The 27364-nt window shown below is 36.6% G+C and overlaps 2 protein-coding genes across 4 annotated transcripts in view; one reads left to right on the top strand and one right to left on the bottom strand.

Moving 5' to 3' along the window:
* Window positions 1-10115, bottom strand: part of LOC134655560 (titin) — a 45609-nt gene extending 35494 nt beyond the window's left edge. For 2 of the 3 annotated variants that reach the window (XM_063511034.1, XM_063511035.1), the window contains exons 1-2: window positions 7078-10115; window positions 6739-6980 (exon numbers count right to left, since the gene is read on the bottom strand). In XM_063511034.1, coding sequence (XP_063367104.1) covers window positions 6739-6980; window positions 7078-9909 — 3074 coding nt within the window. In that variant the 5' untranslated portion in view covers window positions 9910-10115. The remainder of the gene's footprint in view (window positions 1-6738; window positions 6981-7077) is intronic. The other variant, XM_063511036.1, reaches the window with a different exon arrangement.
* Window positions 10116-14003: 3888 nt separating this feature from the next.
* Window positions 14004-27364, top strand: part of LOC134654980 (ubiquitin-conjugating enzyme E2 R2) — a 50122-nt gene continuing 36761 nt past the window's right edge. The window contains exons 1-2 of the mRNA XM_063510434.1: window positions 14004-14580; window positions 17827-17913. Coding sequence (XP_063366504.1) covers window positions 14401-14580; window positions 17827-17913 — 267 coding nt within the window. The 5' untranslated portion in view covers window positions 14004-14400. The remainder of the gene's footprint in view (window positions 14581-17826; window positions 17914-27364) is intronic.

Below are 27364 nucleotides of genomic sequence, written 5' to 3'. Positions count from 1 at the left end.
TAAAGCGATGGTGTTGGATGGCCATTGCAACCCTGATAAAGAGTTGTCTTTGGTTATCGGACGAAGCCGGTATCGGACAAGATCAGCTTTCCCGGGCCTTATCTGAACTGGCTTTCCGATTTCATTCCTTAATGGAAACCTTGTCTTTAACATTTTGCAATGCACACAACTTACAGCTTTTATGTTAACATTTTTACAATTACTGCGTGTTCCAAGGTTAGTTTCTGCAAAACTATAATTTAAATTCTACATAACGGGAAATGAGGCAATTAAATTTTATTTTTTGACACATTGAAAATGTTACATGAAGTCAAAGATTGTGAGTGTTCATGAGAGACTTTTTCCGATTTTTCATATTCCTCTGTAAATTCTGGGAGATTTTTTACTTTTTTTACTTTTTTTACCAGTCCTATTCACATAACACATTATTTAAGTAGGTAATTTTGTTAACACTGATAGTGATTATAGCGCTGGCGGTACACCACGAAATTCAGTAAAATGCTGCAAATGCTGTTAAAGGTGTGAAAATATTACTTATAATTTGAGGTATATTTTACAAAAAAATATTGAACGGTATTGTATATGGAGAAGCCCAAACATGGTATGTTTTGAAAATTATTTTTATTATAATTTTAAAAAATGACTGATATGTAATGATGTGATATATTTTTAGAATCGGCTCAAGAACCCCTTTCGTTTAATACCACACACGATAGGTTTCGATATAACAATTTCTTTTTAAACCATACAAAAAAAGATGACGTCATAACTCCTCTCGTTTTTTTTTATTTGTTGGTGCTTCGGGTCAAATTGTTTCAAGTGTCCTAAAGATCAATCGTACCGATTTTCATACCTTTAACACCATTTGCAGCGTTTTTTGGCGAACCACCAGCGCTATTAACGATAGCCAAGATCTATGGCAATATAATTAGAAAATAGTAAGTACACGATTATATCCTTTTAAGGTTGTAGTGTAGGTAATTATTTTTAATAGCTCCAGCCATGTGCCTGGCGCCAGCAGACACCATAGGTAAAATCCCTCAACCCGCACCACCAGACCACAGAAATACCGCAACAGAGACCATTTGTATACGTCTAATACTAATTAAATTCAATCATAATAATCATTTTTTTGCGAAATTGGATCAATGACGGTACCTATATGCACAGTGGCGGCGCGTCCATAAAAGCCGATTCCCACCGGCTTGCCTGTTTTGGACGTTTGAGCAGAGTTGTAAAGAAAATATGTAAACCAAATTAGCCCCGGCTTGCCTATGCCCTATGGATATGTTTGACGCGCCGCCACATATGCAGTTGCTTAAATGCCAACACACAAATGAGGCTTCAGAAGATTAAGTTTTTTTTTAATACCCATTGATAGTTTTTAATAGGTAATGTCTAACGAGTATTATGCCATAATTATTATAGTATGTAAATTAATAGTTTAATCCTTAACTAAGCTTACTTTCACGGGATCAAAGCAAGCCGGGGCCGCAAATGAACTTATTAAAAATATTTCACAACAATGCATTTCCCCGTTTCAGCATATTACACCAACAATGTCAACAATCCCAACATGTAGCGATCAATCGTACAAGCTGTCGCGTGCTGTGTGGTCGTTACCACCATGCCAACAGATAAGACATCCTCTAGACTGAGCATAGTAACGCTACCCCCTCTGCCACAAATATACGGTAGTTTTACTCCATCTTCGAGTCAAAGTGTCAGAATCCCGTGCCGTGATTGGTCCGTGTCTTTGAACGGACCCATCACGGCACGGGATTCGCTCACCTTGTCCCCCGCACCTCAATATTTTGGCAGCATCGGTTTCATTAAATAATTGCTCTAAACTCCGTCTAAATTCTAGAGGATTCCTAGTCTATGCCACCATGCCAACAGATATGTACTAAATCTGCTACTGTAACGAAACGTAAACTTTACTGCAACAATACTATTCCGAATCATGTTGCAATCCGACCCAGTTACGCTAATTGCTGGGCTGTACAAAACTAGATTATCTAAATAACAAATAAAGTATTGTGCTAGTAACTGATTTAAAGTTAACGGAGAAATTAGCCTAGAAAATTTAGTTTAACTACTTACATATCTAAACTTATTGTTATTTTAAAATCCCAGTGTATTTTTGATTATTTATTTGGACCATTTTGGTTGGAGTCAAGTAAGATAACATTGCATAGACTATCTACATCTTGTTTGATTTAAAATGTTCAAAATTCCGCTTTTATTCAAGTTGTGTGTTAATTAGTTTCTTGTACAGTCGCAGACTTTAAGCTATGTATGGTTCACTTCACATTGGACATTCATACCGTTAGTATAGACAACCAAATTAGCTTGAACCCTAAATGGATCAACAATTTAAGGTTGTGACCGTACATGTGGTAAATATTGGAATGTATCTGATGGCTACGGTGGCATGGCTGTTTAATCAGATGGCCGGGTCGCTGCCAGAACAACGCGAGGCGAGCTGCCACCACACCACAGTTTATGAGGGTTTACAAATAACTGAAATAACTTATCCGATTATTTGAAACTTTGTAGTGAAGTCATTTTTAACACTTTATATATGTAGGTATTTCATATTTATTATTTATTAGATGTACCTAATGCTTAACTCTACAGACAGTTTTCCTAAACTCTTCGTAACTTTGGTAACAGATACGAGTAAGTACTTTTAAACAGTTCTTTTTTTTAATGACGTTAAGTATTTTAATTATTTAATAATAGGTATTCAATGTAATCATCGACGAAAAAGTAAATATTTAAGTATCGTATAGTCATCGAATTAATCAACTCTACCATGACATTTTCTAGACGCTATAATCTTCTTATTGAATTCCTATGGGATTATTTTATTATTTATCACACCATCCGCCAAAGTAGAGTCATATTTCTATTTAGACCTACCTACTAGAATGCAAGGATTATTGCTCTCCACAAAATACTCGTAGGGTGATGAGCAACCATTCTTATTTATTTAGCATTGTCTCGAAACTGACGGCACTTGCGGAAATAAGTATTTTGACGGACATATTTCAGCGAAAAGCATTTGGAAATTGCGAAGACGCCGAAAGCTTACGTTAGTTATTTATAAACAAACTATTCGGAAATAATAAATAACGGCGATAAAACCTCTGCGAATGTCTTGACGGAATGTTTTTAAATTATTTAAATAAGTAATTGTTTATATTTTGGCACCTTATATAGATTTTTGTCTACAGTGTTTTTTTGTTCTTAACCGATTCATCCAGTTTACGACATTTCCTCTCTACTTTGCACTTGTTGACTGTTGTCATTTTGAAATCTAATATCGTTTAATCTCTGTCGAAGGAAATAGAGGGTAGTGCTAGGTAAGGAAGTGACGGCTGAGTAGGCGTGACCTAGACGACTCCTACTCGGATATATAACCCTGTCGACGATCTCCTTTGCATTCGGTTAAGGCTGACGAATTACCTGACCTTATATGTTATTTCTACGAAGATGAATCAACTGTATCCTTTTCCTTAACCTTAATGCGTCAATAATATCTACACACATATTTTACCGCAAGTTTGTCTGAAGAATCAAAACTTTTACTGAATCAACGTTTCGTGTTATTCGGGTGTTTTAGAGGCAATAAACGTTTACATTTTTAATTTATTGCGTGACAACACGAGCTTGGTTTAGAAATGCAAGAAAACCTAGCGAACATTGAACCTTGCGAGACCTTCACAAATTGTGTAACGGCTGATATCAATGAAAAGCAGTAGCTATATGTATTACCCAATGCTGCTCCTATGCTAATTGTGGTTGTGGCTCAAAGATTCACTGCTCTTATAATTTGTCTGACCTTTAGAATCGTAAAGAGAACGAGCGAGTGTCGCTAAATTTAGTATTGTGTCTAATTTGTTTTATAAATACATAATCTTATAGGAAACTACGAAGGATATCCAACATAACCGGTCTGCTAAGCTACTGGAATTGATTACACAGTTAAACTTAAGTATACATGCCTTTTTATTTGCAAGATAATTGTTAGAGCAATGTTCGGAGGTATATTAGAGACAGCATCTACGGTTTTGCCATATATTAAAGAGTAATTTTTATTACAAATATTTCTATATACAGTGGAAACTCCATATAACGTCACTCGATATAACGTTTCACTCCCTATAATATCGACATTTTTGCCTTTAGTTGGTTTACTTTAATATTAATTTCTCTTTATTTAACGAAAACTCTCTATAACGTCAAAAAGTGCCCGGTCCCTTGAGTGTCGCTATATAGAGTTTACACTGTACTTCGATGCTAATTTAACTTTGAGCTTTCTCATTACACAAACGAGTTTTAAATTGCGAGTGTTAGTAAATGGCACTTTAACTCGGCGCGCCAACCGCCCACGGCCCTAGAGCAAATGGTCTACGTCTTACTAAACCAATAACGTACCTACCCGGTAAATATTATGACGACTTTCATGACTCACATTATATTACGGCCGATGTCATTTGTTTGTATTTTAATACTTATTCTAAACTGATTTTATTTACACCGTAGAGTCGTGAGGTGGCACTTGGCAGAATATAACGAATAAATAGGTATATTGTTTCAAAAATTCCGACACTATAAGTGTAGACTGTAGAGTCGTTGTAAAATACTAACAACATTGGGCCCGATTCTGATTTTGTAATAGACATCTATTAGATATCTTTTAGGCATCGCCAAGATACGATAACGATGTGTTTAAGATCTAACCTGTCAAATTTGACATTTCCGCGATTCTGGAGATACTCTTGCTTGAACGATTTCCACAAGATATTACTTAGAAAATGAAAATGTTTTAAAATGTTTTAAATTTACATCTAATAGATATCTAACACGATCTATTGTAAAAGTGACATTGGTTGCCCGAATTGCGCTGCAAAAGAGAACTAGTTGAAATCTAAAGTATAACATATCTAGAATGGATCTAGTACGTGTCGTCTCTTGTGAATATCTTGAAGTTCGAATACGGCAGATTGTATGGTGCCTAGTTCTCGTATACATTGTTAATAGAATAATAGTGGGTAGATCAATCGTATAATAAAAAACGTAATAAACAAAACAAGAATAGGTATACAATGTATAGATAGTTAATCTTTAAAATGGCCTTTACTATAACCGACGTTACCAAGACACGTTCGAGACATTAGTCATTAGAGCGGGTTGCGTAAGCGTCAGAAAAACCGAACGAATTCTTTACTAGGTATATGCCATTGCCACCATAAGATTATTGAAACTGTCACGTTGAGCCAAGGACTTTGCGTAAAACAGGAAAATTACCACACCACAAGACAGTACCTAGACATAGACAAGTAAATAAACGACGATTGTTATGAAAACGTTGGAGGCGCTGGCAACCTCGTTTGTATAAATATGTTAACATAACCTGCATAATAGCGTAAACTTTAACATACAAAATGACACCCAATGCATTGTTCCGAAGTTATTACAAACTTGGTTAAATAACAACAAGAGGGTTGTTATTGTTACCAATAAACTATCTAAATTTGATACTCATAGCGAGGATGAAAACTTAGAATCAAACAAATAAATATTTAATACCTAGCATTAAAGTTTTAAACCGTTGACCTTTCTTGGGGTCCCTTTTCTCTACCCAATTTTACAAATACGGTAGATCACTCGTTATCACTTTACGCGGTAGCAACTACAGTTTTAATTGACGGTACGGTCCGTAGGTGTAATGAAAGTTAAATTAAGTACTTAATTATCGACCATGTCATGACTCGGCGAGAAGCAATGTTCTAACATAAGCCACTTTTTACTTGGCACAATATTCACGGCCAAGTGTTTAACAGTTAAATGTGCAATGTATTTTCTTTATCAAAAATAGACTATCTGTTATCTGGCTATCATCATTCCCTTGATGATAATATATCTCACAGCAAACATATACAGAATGCAGATCATAGTAATATACGTAATTTAAGAATGCAATTAAAATTCTCTCTCATATGTAGGTAAGCATGTAAAACGCTTCGTCCAAACCCATTACGTTTATTTATATAGCGTTTATGTATACGTAGATGAATTGTACTGAGTAAACGATGAATGTAACTACTGAATATAGAAATGAAATCATTGTGTGTCACGAATTTCAATTCAATACTTACATCTCATCTTATTCATGTCACGGATTTGTAAGCGGTAGAGTATTGAAAGATTTAAAAGACATTTAAATATGTACTTATTGCTATTTAATTTTGTTCGTTACTATCTAACCGTTGGAAGTTTGATTGTTTAAATTTGTTTAGTTTCGCGTTAGCATGATGTTTGTTTGTGTCGGACGCACGGATGACCCGCGGTGACCACGACACACAATGAGCTCGATTAGCTCACGGCCACTTTACAAAACACCGTTCAAAGCAGCCTATCGGTATTGATGATACAATTTCACGTACCTAATAGTTAACAGACTTTTACCGCGAATTTACCGAGGCATAAGTAATCGTGATAAAAAGTGTGACGTTGAACACAATGAATTTAACGCCTAAAAAACAAATACATTAAAACCCGCTTAATACCAGCCTAATACACCATTACACTGGTCCCTGCAACTAATAGTTATTTTCATCGATTTTACGATTTAATAATACGCTTTCCCACTTAAGGGGTGTTCTTTCTTAAGCGGGTCTTACTGTACAATATGGAGGAATGACAAATATATAATAGTTTAGTACTCACCCACAAGTGCAGATTTCGCAAATGCACTGCTCCTTAACGACGGGTTTCTCGGGTTTCTTGGGTCCGCGAGTCCTGGTCTCCTCGATGGTGACCTTCTCGTCGACGGTGGTCCTGTCGTCTCGCACTGTTTTCTTGTTGATCTTCTCGTCGTAAACAGAGCGGACGGTGGTCACATCTTCGGTGATGGCATGATCTACCACGTCGTGTTCGCGCAATACGTCTTTCGTCGTACGAACGTCGCTCTAAAGGAAAAGAAAAATAAATGATTACTTATATAACGAGATCTTCCACGAGCATCACTGTTTAATTAACTGTTTCCAGGCTTTGCTTAACACTTACCAAGTTTTTGACGTCTAACGACGAAGTATTGTCCACGTATACGTTTGTTTTCACTTTATCGTCTTCTTTCGCATCCTCGTAAGTGACTATCCTTGTTTTGATACCGTTTTCATTAACGTATCTGATAACCTCGACCTGACTTCTATTCTTCTCCACTTGGAATGATTTCTTAATCACATCAGTACTGCTGTTGTTAATGACTGTTGTTTGCTGCTCGGTGTCTATTCCTTCATAAAGATCCTTAACGTCTTCATTAATTTTTGTTCCAAATGTCACTTTCTCGATTCTTTTGAATGGATATTTCTTGACTGTTTCAAGAATATCCTTCAAAACTCTGTCATCTATGTTTCGTTTGATAACAATGCTCTTATCACTGACTGTTACATCTTTTTTAGAATGTGTAGATTCAATGATCTTTCTTAAGTCAGTTATGGAAGTAAAATCCTTGATGTCCCTTGAAGATAAAATTATATTTTCTTCAGTATCCTGACGCTTTAGGTGGTGCCTGGGTTCTGGTCTACCAAAAGGTGACATTTCTTTTGGTCTTTTTGGCCTGTCGTCGTCGGTTTCGTAGACAAACTTACCATTCCAAGTCCCAGTACTTTGCTCATAAGTGGTCAAAGTATCCTTAGTTTGGGACGTTGAGCTAGTTTCCTTAGTCAAATTTTGCTTTTCAGTGTTTACAAAATCAGTTGTATCTTTAATGTTTACATTTGAAGACTGGGTATCGGTTGTTGTCGATCGATGGGTAGTGGAATCGGTAATATTAGACCTATCGGTAGTATCTTGGATTCGCTTATTCAGAATATCTTCAGTGTGCTCCGTTAATGCTCTTTTCTTAGTGAAATCACCTATATAAGTATTGCTTGTTGAGGCAATTTCCTGGCCATCCTTGACCAAAAGCGATTCTTCTGTAATTTGAGTAGAACTAGTGGGGACTCCTTTTTTCCCTGTATCATAATGAGATTCTTTATCGAGCACATGACGACGGTACTCTTGTTCTGGTTTAATTCCGGTGCCACTAATATTGTGACTCTTTTCATACGTGGAATGATCCTTGCTGTCGCCCCATTCTCGGTGAGAGCTGTCGACAACTGTTTCCTTTCCATCGACTATTTCAATTTTGTATGAAGATGTAGACGCTTCTTGTGCACTGCTTGTGTTACTCTTCATAATTTTAGTTGAAAAGTTAAGATTGTCGACATGTCCTACATTTAGGATATCGCCAACTTTTTGCAATTCATTTTGAATAGTTGAATCGTAGCCATAAAAGTTGGACGAGTCGGTTTGATTTAAGTTCTTTCTCCTGTCATTAGCAGTTTCATTACTTTTGTTGATGTTCTCAACAACATTGCTGCTCCTCTGAATGTTGGTAGTATCAGAAGTGGACGTGCTACTCTGTTCACTTACTTTGTGGCTAGTTGTGTCTGATACAGTTGTATGCTTCTGTTGGTCAAGGACATGCTTTGAAGTGTCAGATGTGGTCGTTTTGCTCTGTTGATCTATGATATGTTTTGAAGTGTCTGAAGTTGACGCATTATATTGTTTATCAGAGGATAGCAACTGCTCTTGTGTAGAACTAATTTGTCGCTGTTTAACATTATCTTTTTCGGAAATCTCACTTGAATGGGTGGTAATCTGGTTTCCGTCTTTAACAAGCTTTGAATCTTCTTTAATGGTCATTTGACTGGAAGGTTTCTGGCCAGGTTTCCCAGTATCATATTTAGACTTCATGTCGTAATTTTGCACGCTATGCACGGATTGAGGCTTAATGCCGGTGCCACTTACACTAGCGTAGGCTTCACTGGTGGCTTTCTCTTGGGCATCTCCCCATTCCCTGCTCGAACTGTCGATAATGCGTTCTTTACCGTCAACAATTTCCACGACATGAGACGATGAAGATGATTTAGTCACATTGCTACTTTTCGCCTCACTGGTATGCGACGTGCTGCTGTACTGTTTTGAATTGACGTTCTTGTCGAGAGTACCTTCGCCTCCATAGAAATTAGAGGAATCCGATCGTATAGTTTGCATGTTTTTACCTTTAGGAGAGAAGTTCTGACCAGTTATCTTATCGCCAGTTATATTTTTGTGATGATGGTGATGTTGGTCTGATCGTTGATGCTGTTGCGGTGATTGATGAGTTGAACTAGTCGTCGTGGCTTCAGTAGTAGCACTAGTGTGCGCGTTCGAAGACTGCGACGTAAGTTCTTGACGTTCCATCTCGAGGAACGAATTAGTAGAATTAGCGCCTTGAGATGTTGTCAAAAATTTCATGTTCACGCCAGAATTGTCACGAACCGAGTTATCAATAAACCCGGTATTAAGAGTCTGACTGCCAGTAGCGTTGATACTGCTTTCAAGTTGACTGCGGCTGTGAATAGATCCTGAACGCTGCACAGATGTGGAGGACGATTGGAATGTTTCATTGGTCGAGCTCTGCTGATGCGAAGTCGAGGAGCTCGATACAAACTCGCCGGTGGTCGACTGTACCATGTCGCTGACATGGTGATCTTGGCGGGATTGAGGCAGCTGGGATAAATCAGTAATGGAAGGTGCTTCGGCGATTATGTAGTGAGGATGGCTGTTGTAAGCTTCGGACACGGTGGAGCCGCTGTGCGACATGTTGTCCGAGATGTCCGTGATCATGAGTGGATCTTCTTCTTCCACCTTCACCTGGATGTAGCGCACTTTCTTGCCGGACGATACCTTCTGCAGAGCGTTGCTGCTGTGCTGCACGGTCGTGGACGTGCTGGAGCTGGACTTCTGCACACTACTCGCACTGGTCGACGCCTCGGTCTTCGATTTAGTCTTTTTATTTTTTATCGTCATTTTGGCCCCACTTTCAATAAATAAACGATTAATAACTTATAGTAAAACTGTAAACGAGATCCTTAGATTACGATTAAATATTTTTAAATAGTCTTAAATAAAATCACATAATTAGTCAAACAATTGCCGTGTTATGTTATGTATCGCGGGTCGTTCGTGTTCGTTGTCGCGTGGTGCGGTGCGCGCGCTCCTCGCGACTGTGCCGCGGATTCTGCGCGTGCGACGCCGCCGCCGCGCCGGTCGCCGGCGCCGCAGCCCCCCACACCTTGACGTCGCCCACTAACCTTCGAGACACGTAAGCGCTTACATCTCGTTGGATTCGGACCAAAAATGGTGTAAATGAACCACGATAAACTCGTCTTAATCACGGCTTGTAATAAGTACTTACTAGAAAACATTGATGCAATCATGCAGTTAAATTTAAGCTATTTGTCATCGAAGGACGAAGAATTAACGTGGGTGGTTTTATTCATTATTTTCTGGAACAATTTTGGTAAACACGTTCTACGCCCATGCCCATGACACACTGTTTACAAAAAAATAGACCCTGACTTCAGTTTTTATCGTACGTAATGTAAGTAATGTATTTCTTTCTGTCATAACAAATAAATAAAAAGTTTTCAGATAATTTAAACACACAATCTATAAATGTTTTCAAACATAATAATAAACAATGTTTTTTTTTCTAAAACACAAAACCCCTTGGTCTTTCTTCTCACTCATTACTCAGTCATCTATGGCTAAACAGGTTACATTTCATCTCATTCATCAGCCTATCTGCAGGTGTTTACCAAATTTCAACCAAATCGGTTTAGCGGTTTAAGCGTGAAGAGGTAACAGACAGACAGACACACTTTCGCATTTATAATATGGATAGGTTATATACTTACCTACCTACAAGAATTGCTCGTTTAAATGTTTCTGTGGCCGAGTGTACGAGTAGGCTCATTTGCATACAACTTTGGTGCAAGGCGACCTCCAGTTGTCAATACCTACATTTCATCCTGTGACAGGGCTACGTGACTTGCAATTAACCTGATTTTTTTAAAGTAACAAACAAACGACCACTTGTTTTTCCCGTTTAAGTGCGCGTAGGGTTCAACGTACCCTATAGTACCTAGCATTCAGGTACATTGACTTGAGGCCCTAAATAAGCCCTCCCCACTTTAATCAGTCATTTCGTTCACTTCTCAGATTGCAATCCAAAAAACGCAGCCAACCGCGACTTGTAAGCACCCTCCGTCAGGGAACGAAAGTCTCAAACAAGGTATGTTAATGATGTTTTAGTGGCCTGTGAATCCTGTGATCTGATTGAGAACATTGAGAAATGATACCTCTACTGTACGCTGTCGGGCCGCCGATGGTGAATGAAACGCGAAAAACTTTGGGTGTACAGTATATAATACAATCTATATATACACAATGACACGGAAAAACACAATATACATACAAATAACGAGCTATTTACACAACAAATTTACAACAGATGTGCAAAAATAATAATGTGTCGCTCATTGAAAAGACGCGCGCCAGCGGCATTCTTACCAGCCAGGCTGCCAGCACGCGCGCAGCACAAAGGTTGGTAGGTTCCGTCGCCTATTTACATCTGCCATCACTTAAATTTATTTTTATCCGTGCGAAATAGTAGGCAAGTGCATACACTCAGACCAAGCTAACTCGGCAGCGACATTGATAGCACAGACTGTGCAAGTGTTCTTTCTAAGAAAGACTTTCTTTTAAACATTTAACTTATAACGAAGAATCGCCTAATTAGGACGTTTAAAATAACACTTGCACAGTCTGTGCTATCAAAATTGCTGCCGAGTTAGCTAGGTCTGACTCTACATTTGTAAAATTCAGGATTCGATTTGTCACCAGACTTACAAATTTGATTGCTAGGTACCTTAGAACCTTATAGCCTAATTTAGAAAGGTATCTTCCAATTTAATCACAATGTAAATTAGAAACATGTCGCACCTCAACCCTGCTCTATTGGACTCTATGGTTATATGACCATGTTCGAATATCTGTCTCATGCAAATGTGACATACCTATAAGGGTTTCAGTTTACTTCTTAGAAGTGCAGTAAAACTTGATTGCAAAAACATTAAACCGAAGGCAGTGTGACTCCGTGGGTCGCGCAACTCGCCAGCCCATAAAAGGCGGATGGGTGGGCGAGCGGCTTTTGAATCACGCGCCCACCGCCTGCGCGGGAGACGACAGACCGACGTAAACGCATTTGAATTTGGAGAGAAGAAAGCCGTTTTGAAATTTGGCGGTTATTGTCTGCCCGCGCAAATAAGTCGATTTATCATTATCATGCACCGTTAACTCCATTACTGATTGAGATTGTCTGTGATATCCATTTAAATAGAAAACTTTGACTGTATGTTGGACCCTGTTCATCGTACCCAATCACTACTTCAAAAAGATGATTCTTTATAAATATTCGTACCCATGGAGTATAGATGTGTAGTATGGAACAATACAGTAGTTGGACCATGGACGTGGATCTAAAACGGAGGTTACCTATAGTTTGTTTATTTGCCATGCATTGCCAATTGCCATTGAACCATGCCACCGAGCAACAATGTAAGGTGATCATATTATTATGAGACTTGGGTCTAAAAACAGAGCAAGAACTGTGTCTTGCCATGTCTTGCTTAGCATTTATAGAGTCGGACCACGCTAAGTTTTCATGACAAGTGCTAATAGGTACACTTCAAAATGAAATCATTAAGTACTTATTATTATATTCTTAGTCGGTCACACTTTTTGGTGCAATCGCAGAGCCGTTAGCAGGAGGAATTATTAAAATTACACAATGCGGTGCAACTTGCTTGCGGCAGTACGGGCGAACCTGCAAGTTTCTGTTGCTGGTACCAAGCTAGGTACCGGTTTTTTGGACGCCACCTTTGGCGTAGGTTGGCTTGATAAGGATCGAAGTACTTCAAGTACTTCGATCCTTATCAATTATATAGGTAACCTTAATTAAAAGTAGGCAGAAATAAGAAAGGATATAATTATGTAAAAATAATTGAGGTACCAGCATGTACTAGAAAACACAAATTAGCGCAGTTAGGGATAGTTACGATTAATAGTTTAATAAATAATACATTTTCTATCAAATTATACTTGGACAAGAAACGAGCATAAGGTACAATAATTTATCTGATGACAACAAACATGCATGACAACAAATGCAAGTCGCGTGAACTGAAAAACTTGTAACAAGTGAACCATGAGTGAATAGGTAAGTGATGAAGAAGGAATACATTTTTCGGGTTCTCTAATATGTTCTCACTGCTGAGCTGAAAAGTTTTGTGAACTACACGAGATCAAAGTTATTTACATCTCGTGCGCTTTTGAGTCCCTTACTACGCTCAAGATTCTAAATTAGATTCACTCGCTACGCTCGTGAATCTATTATAGAATCTTTCGCTTGCACGGGATTAAAAATAAGCACTCGAAGAAATATCAAACTTTGATCTCTTGTTGTACAAATAACTATTATATGAATACATGGTTGGTAAGTATAATAAACGAATATATCAAATTTACCGAAAGTTTTATTTTAACCCAACTAAAGTTCTAAAGTTACGCATATTTTGTTGCGAAAGTATCAATACTGTTTAAGACGGTCGCGTTGTTTCAAGCAGGGGCCGGCGTTCGGTTACTGTGTAAATGTCGTATCTTCGCGCGTTTTCAAATCGACTACGGCCTCTTAAAAGTGCTGCTGTGCTGTGCCAGACCGCTTAGGAAACTGCCAGCGCCATCTGTACGAACCACCTGTAACTTTTAGACTATTGAAAAAGGCGCCATCTATATATAACCTAAAAAAACTTGAACAATTTTTGATATAAGCGCCATCTACGTAAAACTCCCAGTACCACAATGCCAACGGAGGAATCAAGATCATTTAATATTAGTGCCATCTATGAAGTTATTGATGTACTAGTATCCTAACTGACTTTAATAAAGATTGAAATAATTGAATACATTACTAGATGGCGCTAGGAGTCTTCAAGTCAATAGCTGTGTGCGTCACGCCGCTGCGCAATCATGCAAGCACGGAAATAACAGCTGTTCCATAATATTCGGTCGGGCAACTCAGGCGGCAGCTGTACGAGCACGCAGCCGATTTCCTTGGAATTGCGATTGTTTGGGCAGAATAGCAGCGAACAATTTCTTAATCTCATTGTTGAATCGCACGCCGCGTAGTTTGGACCTATAGTGCATTTTTCAAACGTTTATTGCTGCTGCATAATTACTACGTTATGTTTTCAGTTTTGGCGTTTCGAAGTGTGTTCATAAATAATCCGTAAGCTATGCTGGCGATATGTTTACCAAATTTCGTCGGTCGTTGTGACTCAAGTTGAAATGCCTTGTGAATACGTGGATCGTGAGGAGAATTCAACAGTGTTATGTCTATAAAGTCTTTTTCTTTTAGTAGATAGTGATTTTAGTGTAATATTCAATTAGCAAAAGACAATGTCTAGCACAGTTCCGTCGAGTTCTGCCCTTAGGGCTTTAGCCCTAGAGTACAAGAGTCTGCAGGAGGAACCTGTGGAAGGGTTCAGAGTGAAACTTTGTGGAGAGGACAATTTGTTTGAGTGGGAAGTGGCGATATTCGGCCCCCCAGACACACTGTATCAAGGTGGCTACTTTAAGGTAAGTTCATTACAGTAATTCTAAACTACAAAACAATCATAACAAAACTTCACGTAGCCTACCTATTTCAAATTCAAACGTAAATCTAAATATAAAGGACAGTCATTACTGAATCAAAACACACATAACCAACAATTTTTGAGATTTGAGATTACAAATCTACCTACAAAAGTAAAGTCATGATTATCATCAAAGAAAAGCTTATTAAGTGTATTGTTTAAGATTGATGTGAAGTGATAAGTTGATAACACATTTCTCTTGTAAATATTATTGTTTTTTGGTGACTGCTAACAGTTTACCATTAAAATATCACCACACACACACTACAATGGTGATTCAACAAAATAAAGTTATAAAAAGATACCTACCTACCTACATGTTACAGTGATAGTGATAACCTTTTCATTATTTGTATAGTGTTTCCTCTTTGTATACCCAGCAATCATGATTTACTTTTTAATATACCTACACTAGCGTCCCGCCCTGGCTTTGCATGGGTAAAACAAAACCTTATTAAATTATACACCTAAACCTTCCTAAAGAATAACTCTATTGAAAGGTGAAAACCGCAAGAAAATCCATTTAGTAGTTTTTGAGTTTATCGCGAACTTGAAGGACTTTGTTTTATAAGGTGTATAGATAGATTGCACATACTGTAAATACTGCACTATTTTTCTTCAGTGTCATAAGCAAGTATGTTACTGCTATAAAAGTATCTGTTTAGGTATTGTGTTTAACTGCAGATTTGATTGCTCCTTAGCTATTATAAAAATGATTTACTTAGCTAATACACATTGAGTATTCCAGTATCGTAAGATCCCTGGGATAATATTGAATGCCATTGATTATTTGACCTGAACCCGTGGTGAGAGCCTATGCCTAACTGATAACCTGAAATTCTAAATGAATGGGCCCTTTTTAACAATTGGGGAAAAGTGCTCATGCAACCAGGTCCAGGAGAACCAGTGATGGACTAGCACCATCGCCCACACTGTTAACTGTACATTGGTGGACCTTATGCCTTTTGTAATAAGGTCCTCCGATGTACAGTCAGGAATGTTGCTGTTTGTACCTACTACTATAGTTCGTTTTTCGCTGCAGACTTAGCGTGGCCTGACTTTATTACTCTTACATTTGCAGATAATGCATAGGGAAATAGTAGGAATGAAATGAAATCGAAGCCAATTGATGCTGATAAAAACCTTGCGGACCTTGCGGTGCTGCAATGAAGGCGGTGCCAGCACTTCATATAGTTCGTTTTTTTAGCATTAGAAATAAGGTAAACAATCTTGATGTGTCTTTTAATTGAAAAACACATTTTAAAAATAAGTTACGGTAAATATGTAACAATTATGAATCTAATACGATCTTTTATAGTCTTCTGCTTTCATAAGTAATAGTTATTGATTTTTAAAAAGTTCAATTAAAAGACATGTCAAAATCGCTTACCTTCTTTCAAGTTCTTTCTAATGCTAAAAAAAACGAACTATAGTCGACAATAAATACAATAATATTTAGTATTGTTTATCTTAAACATAGATTATCGTAATCTGGACGACAGATTCAATTTGCTAATTAATAATTATATTGAAGAAACATAAACATTACCCAACCACAACCACATTACCCTATCACATTCTGTATCTCAGCTGATTACCCGTTTTAAAAGATATATGCAACTAACAGGTAAGTTAAGTACCTAAATACCTATTAGGCTATTACATTGTCACCCAACGAAATACCCTAATATACCTAGATAGACGGGTCATATCTTAATGCCAAAGACTTTAACAAAACTTGGATCTTGAAAGACTCACGAAGAAGCCATAATAACCTTTAGTCCCCCAGAGACCTATAAAAAGGTCTCCTGTTCCATTCTAATTTGAACTTTGTGTTAACAAAATAAAATTTCATGCTTGGCAAGGTTTGACGTATGGGCGGCTAGCTAGAGGATAAAATAGGTATGTAACTTCTATCGGCCAAATTCGCTTTGACTAAGTTTTGTCCTGTACAATCAGCCGCAGTAGACTTCTAGACTTCAGTAGAGGTTCTAAGCGGGTGAGGTGTTCAAAATTACCTTGACGCGCTCTTATTCTCTTAACAATAAAGTTGCGTCAAGATCATTTTCACCTCGCCCGCTTAGCAACTATTGCTGCTGACTGTACTAAAATAGTATTTCTTCAACTTCTGCAATTTCGGGAACAGAGTAGACAAAACAGAACCTAAATCTCTGTATGACCTAGATTACAAGCGGAGGTTAAGCGTTAGCAAGGGCACGGCGCCGGCGGAAGGCTGGCTTCAGTGCCGCTGTCATGCCGCTGAAGACGTTTTATGATCGAAAAATAACTTTTTTGTTATACATTTATTTGTTGGAGTAAAATAAATATTGGTACTTGGGTGAATCAACTATTTCTTGTTGTTATTCTGTCCGGTCAGCCAAGAGACAATAGTAGCATAGTTTGTTAGAAGACATTGTAGACCACCTTCTTCTGACACGCTTGGTAGACGACCCTCAATGGAAAGGGTTTATAAGTATCACAAAAGAGCATGTTTGGTGAATTTAAATGCCTAAAAATCAGGTTTTAAAGAGTGACCCAGTAGAACGTATAACCATGGCAACGAGTGACAAGAAAACGTTGATTCACCCATTTAATTCAAATTCCACTCGTGGACGATAGGTTCATATAGGTATACGATCAGGTTCACAGTTTTTGTCGACCGTTACAGATATAGGGTCATTGCGCTAGTTTCCGTCCAGATGCTCTAGTTTTCGTCCACTTTGCAGATTAGCAAATAACTTATTTGATATTTAATTTGCTACTTGCGAATTATCATTTTTATTTATAATAATTATATTGTTTCAACATTCCAAATTTGTGCAGCAATGTAGGTTTAAGTAAATTAAAATTGTGTCAAGTAGACGAAAACTAGAGCTGGACGAAAACTAACGCACCTATCTCTAAATTGGACAGTGTTATGGAATAGCGAACTAAGCGCTAGCGAACTAACTGTCGCTTCATCGCTTATTTCATAACACTGTCCAATTGATTCGTAACTTTCTATACTCTTACACTTTCGTATAATTATTTTGTATGAAATAAACTCCTCTAAGGCCCATCAACTGAGCTACTGAAGCATACACAGGTATGCTTAATCCTACCCAATTCTAGCGAATATTTCCATCGACATTTTCATTGTTTTACAAGCCTTACAGTCTAGTGATAACATGCTTTTCTTTTGTTTCAGGCACATATGAAATTCCCAACAGACTATCCATATTCACCACCTTCAATTAGGTTTTTAACGAAAGTGTGGCATCCAAACGTATATGAGGTGAGTCTAGCTATATTTTATATTTCTGCACAAACCAATGAATTTATTGGCACCTAGTTGTCGGGTGCATGTCGTAAATTGGGCGTTTGGGTAGAAGTACTTACCTACAGAAACTTAGTAACTGAGGATTGTGAAATAATATCACTGTGGGAAAGACTTAAGGGAAGAGGAAATCCGTCTATCTATAAGCTCTTTCATGTGACTGTGTCTGATCTGAGCGACGTACGTACCAGGGATGTTGCGGATGCTAATTTTTTGACATCCGCGGATGCGGATGCGGATGCGGATATTTAATGGCTCACATCTGCGGATGCGGATGCGGATGCGGATGTTAAGATTAGGTACTTAGAAAACGTCAAATATTACATTTTTAGTATTTTTTTATTAAAAAAAACGAAACATTTAGTATTTGAGCAAAAATATTGGTGCGTTATAAACAGTAACTTCGCCGACTTTTCTGGATCTAGACGATTTCGTTATAGGTAATGACGAAATTACCTAGCACTTACGCCGCCGCTAAGACGTTCCTGTACCGACTTGTTCGACATCCGCATCCGCATAAGCTCCGCATCGATTTTATGCGGATGCGGATGCAGATGCGGATGTTCGCAACATCCCTGGTACGTACGATCAATGTATGTTATATTATATGCCATACATTGACCTTACTTTAGAAATATTGTTCATCTTCAGGTAAAAGGTATCAGTTTCATGTAACGTGAATCGGGAAAGTAGTTTGCCTACCTAGCTTAACTGAGATTTTTACCTGGTTCTAATGACACCTTAGAAACAAAAGATTTGATTTAAATATAACTGACTACTACAATAGGCTTTGAGAATCCATTATTTGCTGGAAACCGTAAAGAACAATGGCAATTGTTGGCTCAAGTTTCATTTAGGTATTCTAAATCTAAGTTTAAGATGGTCTTTCTTGGCCAACCACTAAATTTTTTTTTTGGTCTACCTAGGCAAGATGAATGCTTGCTTGGATGCTCCATGTCCATTCAATTTGTATTAAAATTAAGATTGGTTGCCATTTCCGCAGCAGTATACATACATTGCACACGCCATGCGCCTTAAAGTTTCGGAGACCCATAAGATTGGCGTTTGTACACCTAAGAGCCTACCGCCATCATCGAAAAATCGTTATCTGGCGGCCTAGCCAAGGTATCAATAAATCAAGGTATCAAGGTATCAAATGTAATTTTAATTTAATTGTATATTATTGTGATTATGAGTCCTCGTTACTCGAAATAAATGAATTTTATTTTTTTATTTTATTTTATTTATTTATTAATAGCCAGGCCCCGTAGACAACATGCCAATCGCTAACGCTACGTAGCGACCGAAACGCCACTGTCACTGTCACGCTAATCTAGAAGAGTGATAGACAGAAAGCGATTAGATGGCGAAGCGCAAGCGATCTTCAGCGTCACCTTGGCTAGGCCGTCAGCCCCTCTATCGCTCGGATGAGCAAGAGCGATGGAAAGGCAGTTAATGATTTTCGATGTTGGCGGGGTTACCTAGCTCGGTAGGCCCTCTGCACAGCTCACGCCACAGTGGGAATTCGTCTTATACACGGGGATTTGACCTGACGACCTTGTCAATCTTTCCTCTTTGCCTGTAAATGGGCTTTTTCTAAAATAAATATCGAAAACCCGATTCTTTCAAATCTGGACATTCTTGGACTCATTCTACTCAGAATCGACAGCACTCTCCATCCTACCATTAAAAAAAGATGTCCCAAAATGTCCATTCAATTACGTCACGTTTTTAGTATGAGAAAATTTTTCACTTGTATGTAACGTGACGTAGTGAAATGTACAATTTTCATACAAAATTTTGGGACAATTTTTTTTATCATCAGGATTGAATATGCTAGTGATTCTGAGTTGAAAGAACCCAAAAACACCAGGATCTGGGAGAATCGGGTTTTCAATATTTATTTTAGAAAACGCCCAAATCCTACGGCGTTTATTTGTTTGCTCGAGATCAACGAAGACAGGCAGACACAACACTCATTTTGCCAACTGAATGTGTACTGAACGAATTTTACTGGTACTAACCCCTAAATAGAAAACTTAATAGATCTAGTCACTCGTAATGTACAGAACAGATTTTCTCTTGATTTCGTCTTTTTCGTTATTTCTATGAAATATAAAGAGCATTGGAATTGTGTACCGCTGTCACGTTCAAAAGCGAATTTTCTGTATCTTTGCATATACTTTGAGTTCCTTTTTCTTAAATGATGTAAGTACAAGACAAAGTATCAACAAATGCTCACCAAAAGAACCATCGACTTAAAACAATGAAAAATAAATTCTTACAAACGCGAAATAAAATGTCCGAGACAGCCCTAGTAGCACGGCCGCATTCTTATCATTTATCACCATGCCTGTCAGGTTCTAACAAGTATGTAAGTGCAAAAGTGACGGGCACAGTGATAGTCGATAAAAATGGAACCGTGCTGAGCCCGCAGCTCTCTATAGGCTTCAAAAGCCTATCGGTATGACCTAAATAATCAGCTCACAGAGTATAGCCTCTTTTTAGGGTTCCGTAGCCAAATGGCAAAAAACGGAACCCTTATAGATTCGTCATGTCTGTCTGTCTGTCCGTCTGTCCGTCTGTCTGTCCGTCCGTATGTCACAGCCACTTTTCTCCGAAACTATAAGAACTATACTGTTGAAACTCGGTAAGTAGATGTATTCTGTGAACCGCATTAAGATTTTCACACAAAAATGGAAAAAAAACAATAAATTTTTGGGGGTCCCCATACTTCGAACTGAAACTCAAAAAATTTTTTTTCATCAACCCATACGTGTGGGGTATCTATGGATAGGTCTTCAAAAATCATATTGAGGTTTCTAATATCATTTTTTTCTAAACTGAATAGTTTGCGCGAGAGACACTTCCAAAGTGGTAAAATGTGTGTCCCCCCCCCCCCTGTAACTTCTAAAATAAGAGAATGATAAAACTAAAAAAAATATATGATGTACATTACCGATGTAAACTTCCACCGAAAATTGGTTTGAACGAGATCTAGTAAGTAGTTTTTTTTAATACGTCATAAATCGCCTAAATACGGAACCCTTCATGGGCGAGTCCGACTCGCACTTGGCCGCTTTTTTTTACCCTGTATGCACATTCGTACGTGTACATTATATACCTACGTGTGTTGGTCAGCCTGACCTAGTAATCTTCAGTAGTTAGGTACGTATGTAAATGTAAAGTATATGTTTATTTGTAAGGATCGACTACCAATCCACATGATTCACGCATTGTTTATAATAGACAAGACAATATTCATTAGACACAAAGAAACTTTTTAAATTAAGTACTGACACGGTGTCCTAGGATTGAGAACTAGTGTGTGTAGAAGACGTACGATAAGCTGTTTTATAGGAAACTAGCGACCCGCCCCGGCTTCGTACGGCTTAACAAATTATACATAAACCTTCCTCTTGAATCACTCTTATCTATTAAAAAAAACCGCATCAAAATTCGTTACGTAGTTTTAGAGATCTAACCTTACATACAGACAGACAGACAGCGGGAAGCGACTTTGTTTTATACTATGTAGTGATAATAAAGACAGTAAAGACACTCGCATATTACCTGTAGGTATTTCCTCTCTCATGTGCTCTACAGAGCAGTCATAGACAAATCGAGAAAATTAGTAAGGGGCCCACAGATAACCAGTTCGCCGGACGATATCAGCCTGTCAGTTGTTCGGAACTGTCACCTTTTGCGTTTAACTGACAGACCGATATCGTCCGGCGGACTGCTAATCAGCGGACCCCTTTAAACGCAACCGTTGCAGGCCTGTAGTTAAAAAATAGTTAGGTAAGTATACATCGCAAGTTAATAAAAATCGTGTAATAAAATAAGAAACGTAGATAGGAATGACATAAATGTACATGTCGGGCCAAGGGTTCCGTCCGGTTCAGTCCAATAATATGATGGAAAATAATTAAAGTGTGTTATATCACGATACCAGCAGTTGCATATTAGGATAACCAGGGTTCTTGGGATAGGCATCGTAAAGTATGGCATAACTGTCCAGATTCCTATCTTACGTGGTGGTATTAACTTATACATTGTACACCTTTCAAATAAATATGACATCAACACAAACATCAAACATCAAACATCAAACATCAACATTTATTCAGCAAATAGGCCACAAGGGCACTTTTACACGTCAACATGGAATTTACATACAGCAAAAAAAAAAAAACACATCTACAATTATAAAATACAACTTTCTAAGCCGCAAATATAAAATCAAACTAAAGTATTACATAGAGATGTATAAAGTCTCTAAATGTCGAATTACAAAAAAAAAACGCTATAACAATAGTATTGAAAAAAAAAGAACAAAGATACAAAACTATAATCTAAAATTATTTAGAGATGTAAATGTCTCTAAGTGTCATCATAACTAAAAGATTACAAATATATAGTAGTTAATCAAATTATCCTTAGAGATGTATAGGGTCTCCAAGAGTCAAAATCCTGTATACCTAATTAAAACATTCATTAAGTAAGAAAATGACAATAAAAATAAAATAGCATACGAGAACCGAATGATGTGTGTCTGTGTCCATGTAATTATCCTCAAAAATAGAGTAACTAAATATAATAGCTCGTGTTAGCTTAAATAGACCAGTCTCCACAAACAGCACCCGTTCACGAGTATGACGCGTATCTCAGCCATCGCCTCTCTCAACCTTCATTCGGGAAAGTGGCGACCCGATCAACAACGCCACCGTAAGCAAAGACTTTTAAGCGAGCATGACATATTCAAGCTGCCGGGCCATATTAATATTTAAATTGTAATAACGTATAACTGTGAGACACAACATTTTGTTCTTGTATGTTACATAAAAAAACGGTAAATCTTCACATAATTACCAAGCTAAATGCCCTATATTGACTTAGAGATGTATAGGTCTCTAAGTGTCGGAATCATTAAAAATATAAGTATGTACAAATAAAATAAAAATAAAATTAAAACTAAAACTTAGAGATGTATAAGGTCTCCAAGTGTCAAAAATTAAAATTAAATTAAGCAATATAAACAATATAATTAATCGAGAACATGATGGTCTCATGTGTCAATTCTACTGGACACTAGCATGTGAGATGGTTCTTCTAGTATGGTTACTCTCCTATTAATAATACAACAATGGAGGTACTTGCAGGTACTCTGATCTGACCAATCCTTCACGATGTGTCCTCTTTGACTGCCTCGACCCAAGTGAACGAACTGCACGAGCCTGTCCAACTGGCCTCGTGTCCCCACTACCTACCATGTTGCCAGTAGTATAATGTTATTTTCCCAACTACCCCTGTATTAATCGGGGTAACGCAATAATAGTACCACATTAAAATTATTATTCAACTGCTATCTTTAATGTAAACATAAATAAATCATGACATTCGGCCATCCGACTTCGTGCATGACTCCGGCGCACGAACCTTATCACCAAAAGTTAGTTCCGTTTTATATGTTCCGCCAATCACAAATTGAAACAGTTTAGGAACTGTAAATTTAAAACGTAACTTATCACAATTGATACATTTAGCTGATCAGCAAAATGTTTAAATAAAATTATGATGTATATCCACTTGAAAATAATATCATGACATTCGGTCTTCTGTTTTGTTTTGTTTATCTTTACTCATATAACTAATTAATTCCCCTCTCTGTTTCTCATTACTACATATTATATACTGTAAGTCCAAAATTTTCACTTATGTTATAATACTCGTTTTTTTTTTGTGTACGTAACGTTTAATCTATACTAGACAATGAAATTTCATAATATATACCTGTTATTAATTTCGTAAAATAACTATAAAAATATATAAATAAAAAAGCTCAGTTTTTATTATGCATACTGTGTTTTGTTTTCTCATACATCTAAAATGTACTTATGTCCGTTAAAGCATACGTGCATGGCTTTTATTTAATTCAGTACTTTTTTTTTTTTAATTGTTCGATTACTACTTTTTCCAGTTTTACATATTTTAATATTCACTTCTTGTCTGACCCAATATTATATTAGATATATTGAATTAATGTAGACTTCCTTTTAATACATTCATGTATTAATCGTTACAGCTAAAATATAATATTTCACCCCTAAAGTTAGGCGTTTGCGTTACAATTTTCAAGACCATCAGTTTTGTGTTCAGCTCAAAACTATTACGTTCAGTTTCAAATTTACACATCTACCATGTATGTCTCTGAATTATGCCATCTGCCATGTATGTGTCCGTAATTTATAATAAATAACATGATCACAACTTGCCAGTGACAGTCCTTTTTCTAATTCCTCTGATCTTTAATAGCTAACAAAACTTTGCTACTCATCTCATGATTGGTATTTTTACTACAATATCACACGAAAATTTAATTCTCAGTGAAATAAAAATACGATAATTGTAATCAATCAAATGCCACTTTGAATAACATTGCTTTCGCTGATTATAATTCAATATACAACTCTCTACATATAGTGATACTAAAGTTGCCTTATGCGCTCCACTCAGAATCAGTATAATGTCATTATTCATTACTTCAAAAATAAACTAGTTTAATAACTTCTTTATCTTCTGTCATTCTTTTTGTCATTTCTGATTCCATCAATTGAATCAATTCACTGTCAATATAGTAAGGTTATTTCAATGTAAGTGTCATTACATTGTTATAACTTCAATACTGAAGCAAAATATAATTACTACAATTAAAATAGATATTTAACTACTTAACTACATTACTTGCCGTCATTCCTTCATGCTAATCCCTACACTATCGCTAAAAATATAATTTCTTCAAAGTAATGTCACTATTCAGGGCCGTATTAAGATAATAACATTTAGTGTCTTGTTACTTCAAAAGATGTCAATAGGCTGGTTAGCTCTCGCGCGACGTCATCTAAGAATTTCTGAGGGGAGCTATCATCTTTGGTGACTCCGTACTTTTTTAGGCGCTCCCATCTCGCATTGATTTCGTCTACTTGTTCGCGTAACTCTACTAATTCTCAAGAAAGTAAAGTTCAAATCATATCAATAAATTGTTAAAATTATAATTTATTTAATATTCGCCAAACATAATATGTCTGAATTAGTATACATAGTTAAATCACTGCTAGATACGCCTTTACGTTAATGTAAGATATCGAGTGTCATCAGTCATCACTAAAGTTTTAACTTTATTTAATTGCAGCAATGATTGAGACTGCTTAATCAAATCAAGTCTTAATTATCAAGCCGAATAAAATCCTTTTTTTTCTATAATCTTTCTCTAAAACTAGGTAATATTTCTGACATACTTAGCGAGACGAGGAGACGGGCTGACTGGGGAACAGACTGGGTTCATTGCTCCAAGCCCACAGTTTATTATGATTCTCGAGCCTTAAACCTTTGCCAGCTTTTATTTTTCACATCCATTAACTTTTGTTACTTTTCTAATAATATATATTTTAATAGCTTGCAAACCATAATATCTTTTTTTTTTAAAGACAGTCACTATTCATATTAAATTCTGTCAAGGTGTCTAGAATTTAAGCGCAATGGTGATGATCGTCAGGTAAATATTAACTAAAGTAACTAACTTAACAAAGCTTAAGAAGTATAATTTATTTAGTATTTTACTTTACTCTGTACATACGTCACATAGTTATCTAGGTCTGTACATTCCTCATAATTCCAGTCTTTTACACTTTCCACATTTCGATTATTATAATATACCAATTACATAGGTATTTAATTCTCAAAAACTACGTATGAAATATAACGCTTTTAGGATATCTGAATCATAATTATTTACTTTTATATACTTTCAGCCTGTGAAGTCAGAAGAAGTTATAACCAAGTACTTTCGCGTTTAATTCAATTCTGTCTGAATTATTACTCCCTTCTCTCCCCTATTCCTCTACGTAATCTATAGGTATTTAGGGCATTGGCCACCATCTACACTCAAGTGCTTCCATTTTTCACTTGCTAGCATTTGTCACAAATCGCATGAATACAGCAAATCGTTTACCGTACGTTCGATCTGTTGTTCACTTTCCATTCTCGACTACTCAAAAGTTTATTACCAGAGATGCCTTTGTACTGTCTACAAAGTCTACTCTGCACTATATTCGTGTTCTATGTTTAAGTCGTACAGTGAACATATTTCATACATTAGGTGTTTTGTGGTATCGACATAAGTAGGTGTACCTACCTATTATCCTGTTGTTCATTAGCACTTAATCACTTGACGTTGCATTCATCTGTTTTATTTAACAGAATATCTTGTTTAGTTCATGATAACTACATCTGTTCTTTTATTTACAGCACTTCTATATTTGACAAATTAATAAAATAATGAATATGCTCATTGAAAACTCATGATAGCTAGAACTTGGTGTGCTTAAAACTCTTCAATATCTTGATAATGAAATATCAAATCATTTATAATCCATCGGAACATGAACATAATTACAAAATATTTAAAATTTCGCCTATAATATATTAAGGAATTTCTTCGAATACTGATCATCAACAACACAGTATCGAGGTTAAGAAAAGTTTAATCCATTTCACAAACCCACTGTCACAAAAGGTTGCGACTTAAAAGTAGGTATTCACTCAACAAAAACTAAAAGATCAAGTCAATATAACATATCAACCTGTTATCACAATTTCATTTAAATGTTTGAAATACTGTCAAATTCAACTTAGTAGTAGTCAACTTCAATAGTAAAAAGAAGCTACAACTGCCACACATGTATCTTTCATCATGACTGCGTATATAGTCAACTCTGTTGCTCTAAATAGGTTAAATTGAACAGCTTATTTTTACATCTATAAAGCGCTATGTAAACTATCCATTTAAAATAATATTTAATCTAATAGTTAGGTTTGGCTTTCATTTCCTTTAATGAACTCGTCATCTTAAAGTAACTTGAGTCAGTGAATTGTGAAAGATATCTCTTTTGAGTATTTCATAGAACACAGACCGCACAGTTCTTTTTACTCGGACGCGTCTTTCTATTCCCAAATTTCGTTTAGTCTTCCTCTAGATAGTAATAATGAAACAGCTGTGTCTTATAAAATATTTAATATTCTTCTCTATTTTTTTTTTGTCTACTTTCAATGACTTCGAGTAAGAATTCCTTTTTTTCCTAACTCCTCAACCTCTCAACACCAAATGTCTCCGAAATCATGTAAGCCTATCACTTTCAAAACAAACAAATTAATTATAAAATAAGTATTTCTTTCGCAAACTAACTAACACAACAAAGAAACAAACAAAGCTATCAACTGGCACTGACAAAAATACAATAATTCTACCTATAGAGTTGTATAAAACAAACTCCCATTACTCGCTCTCATGTAAATAAATATATTATTTATTTTTGCCATACAAAAGCTTGGGTTAACTTTTTTTTAACTT

Source organism: Cydia amplana, chromosome 16 (genome assembly GCF_948474715.1).
Source record: "Cydia amplana chromosome 16, ilCydAmpl1.1, whole genome shotgun sequence".
Classification (NCBI taxonomy): Eukaryota; Metazoa; Arthropoda; class Insecta; order Lepidoptera; family Tortricidae; genus Cydia; species Cydia amplana.
Note: the sequence above shows the minus strand (reverse complement) of the source record. Positions and strands in the feature narration are given on the sequence as shown.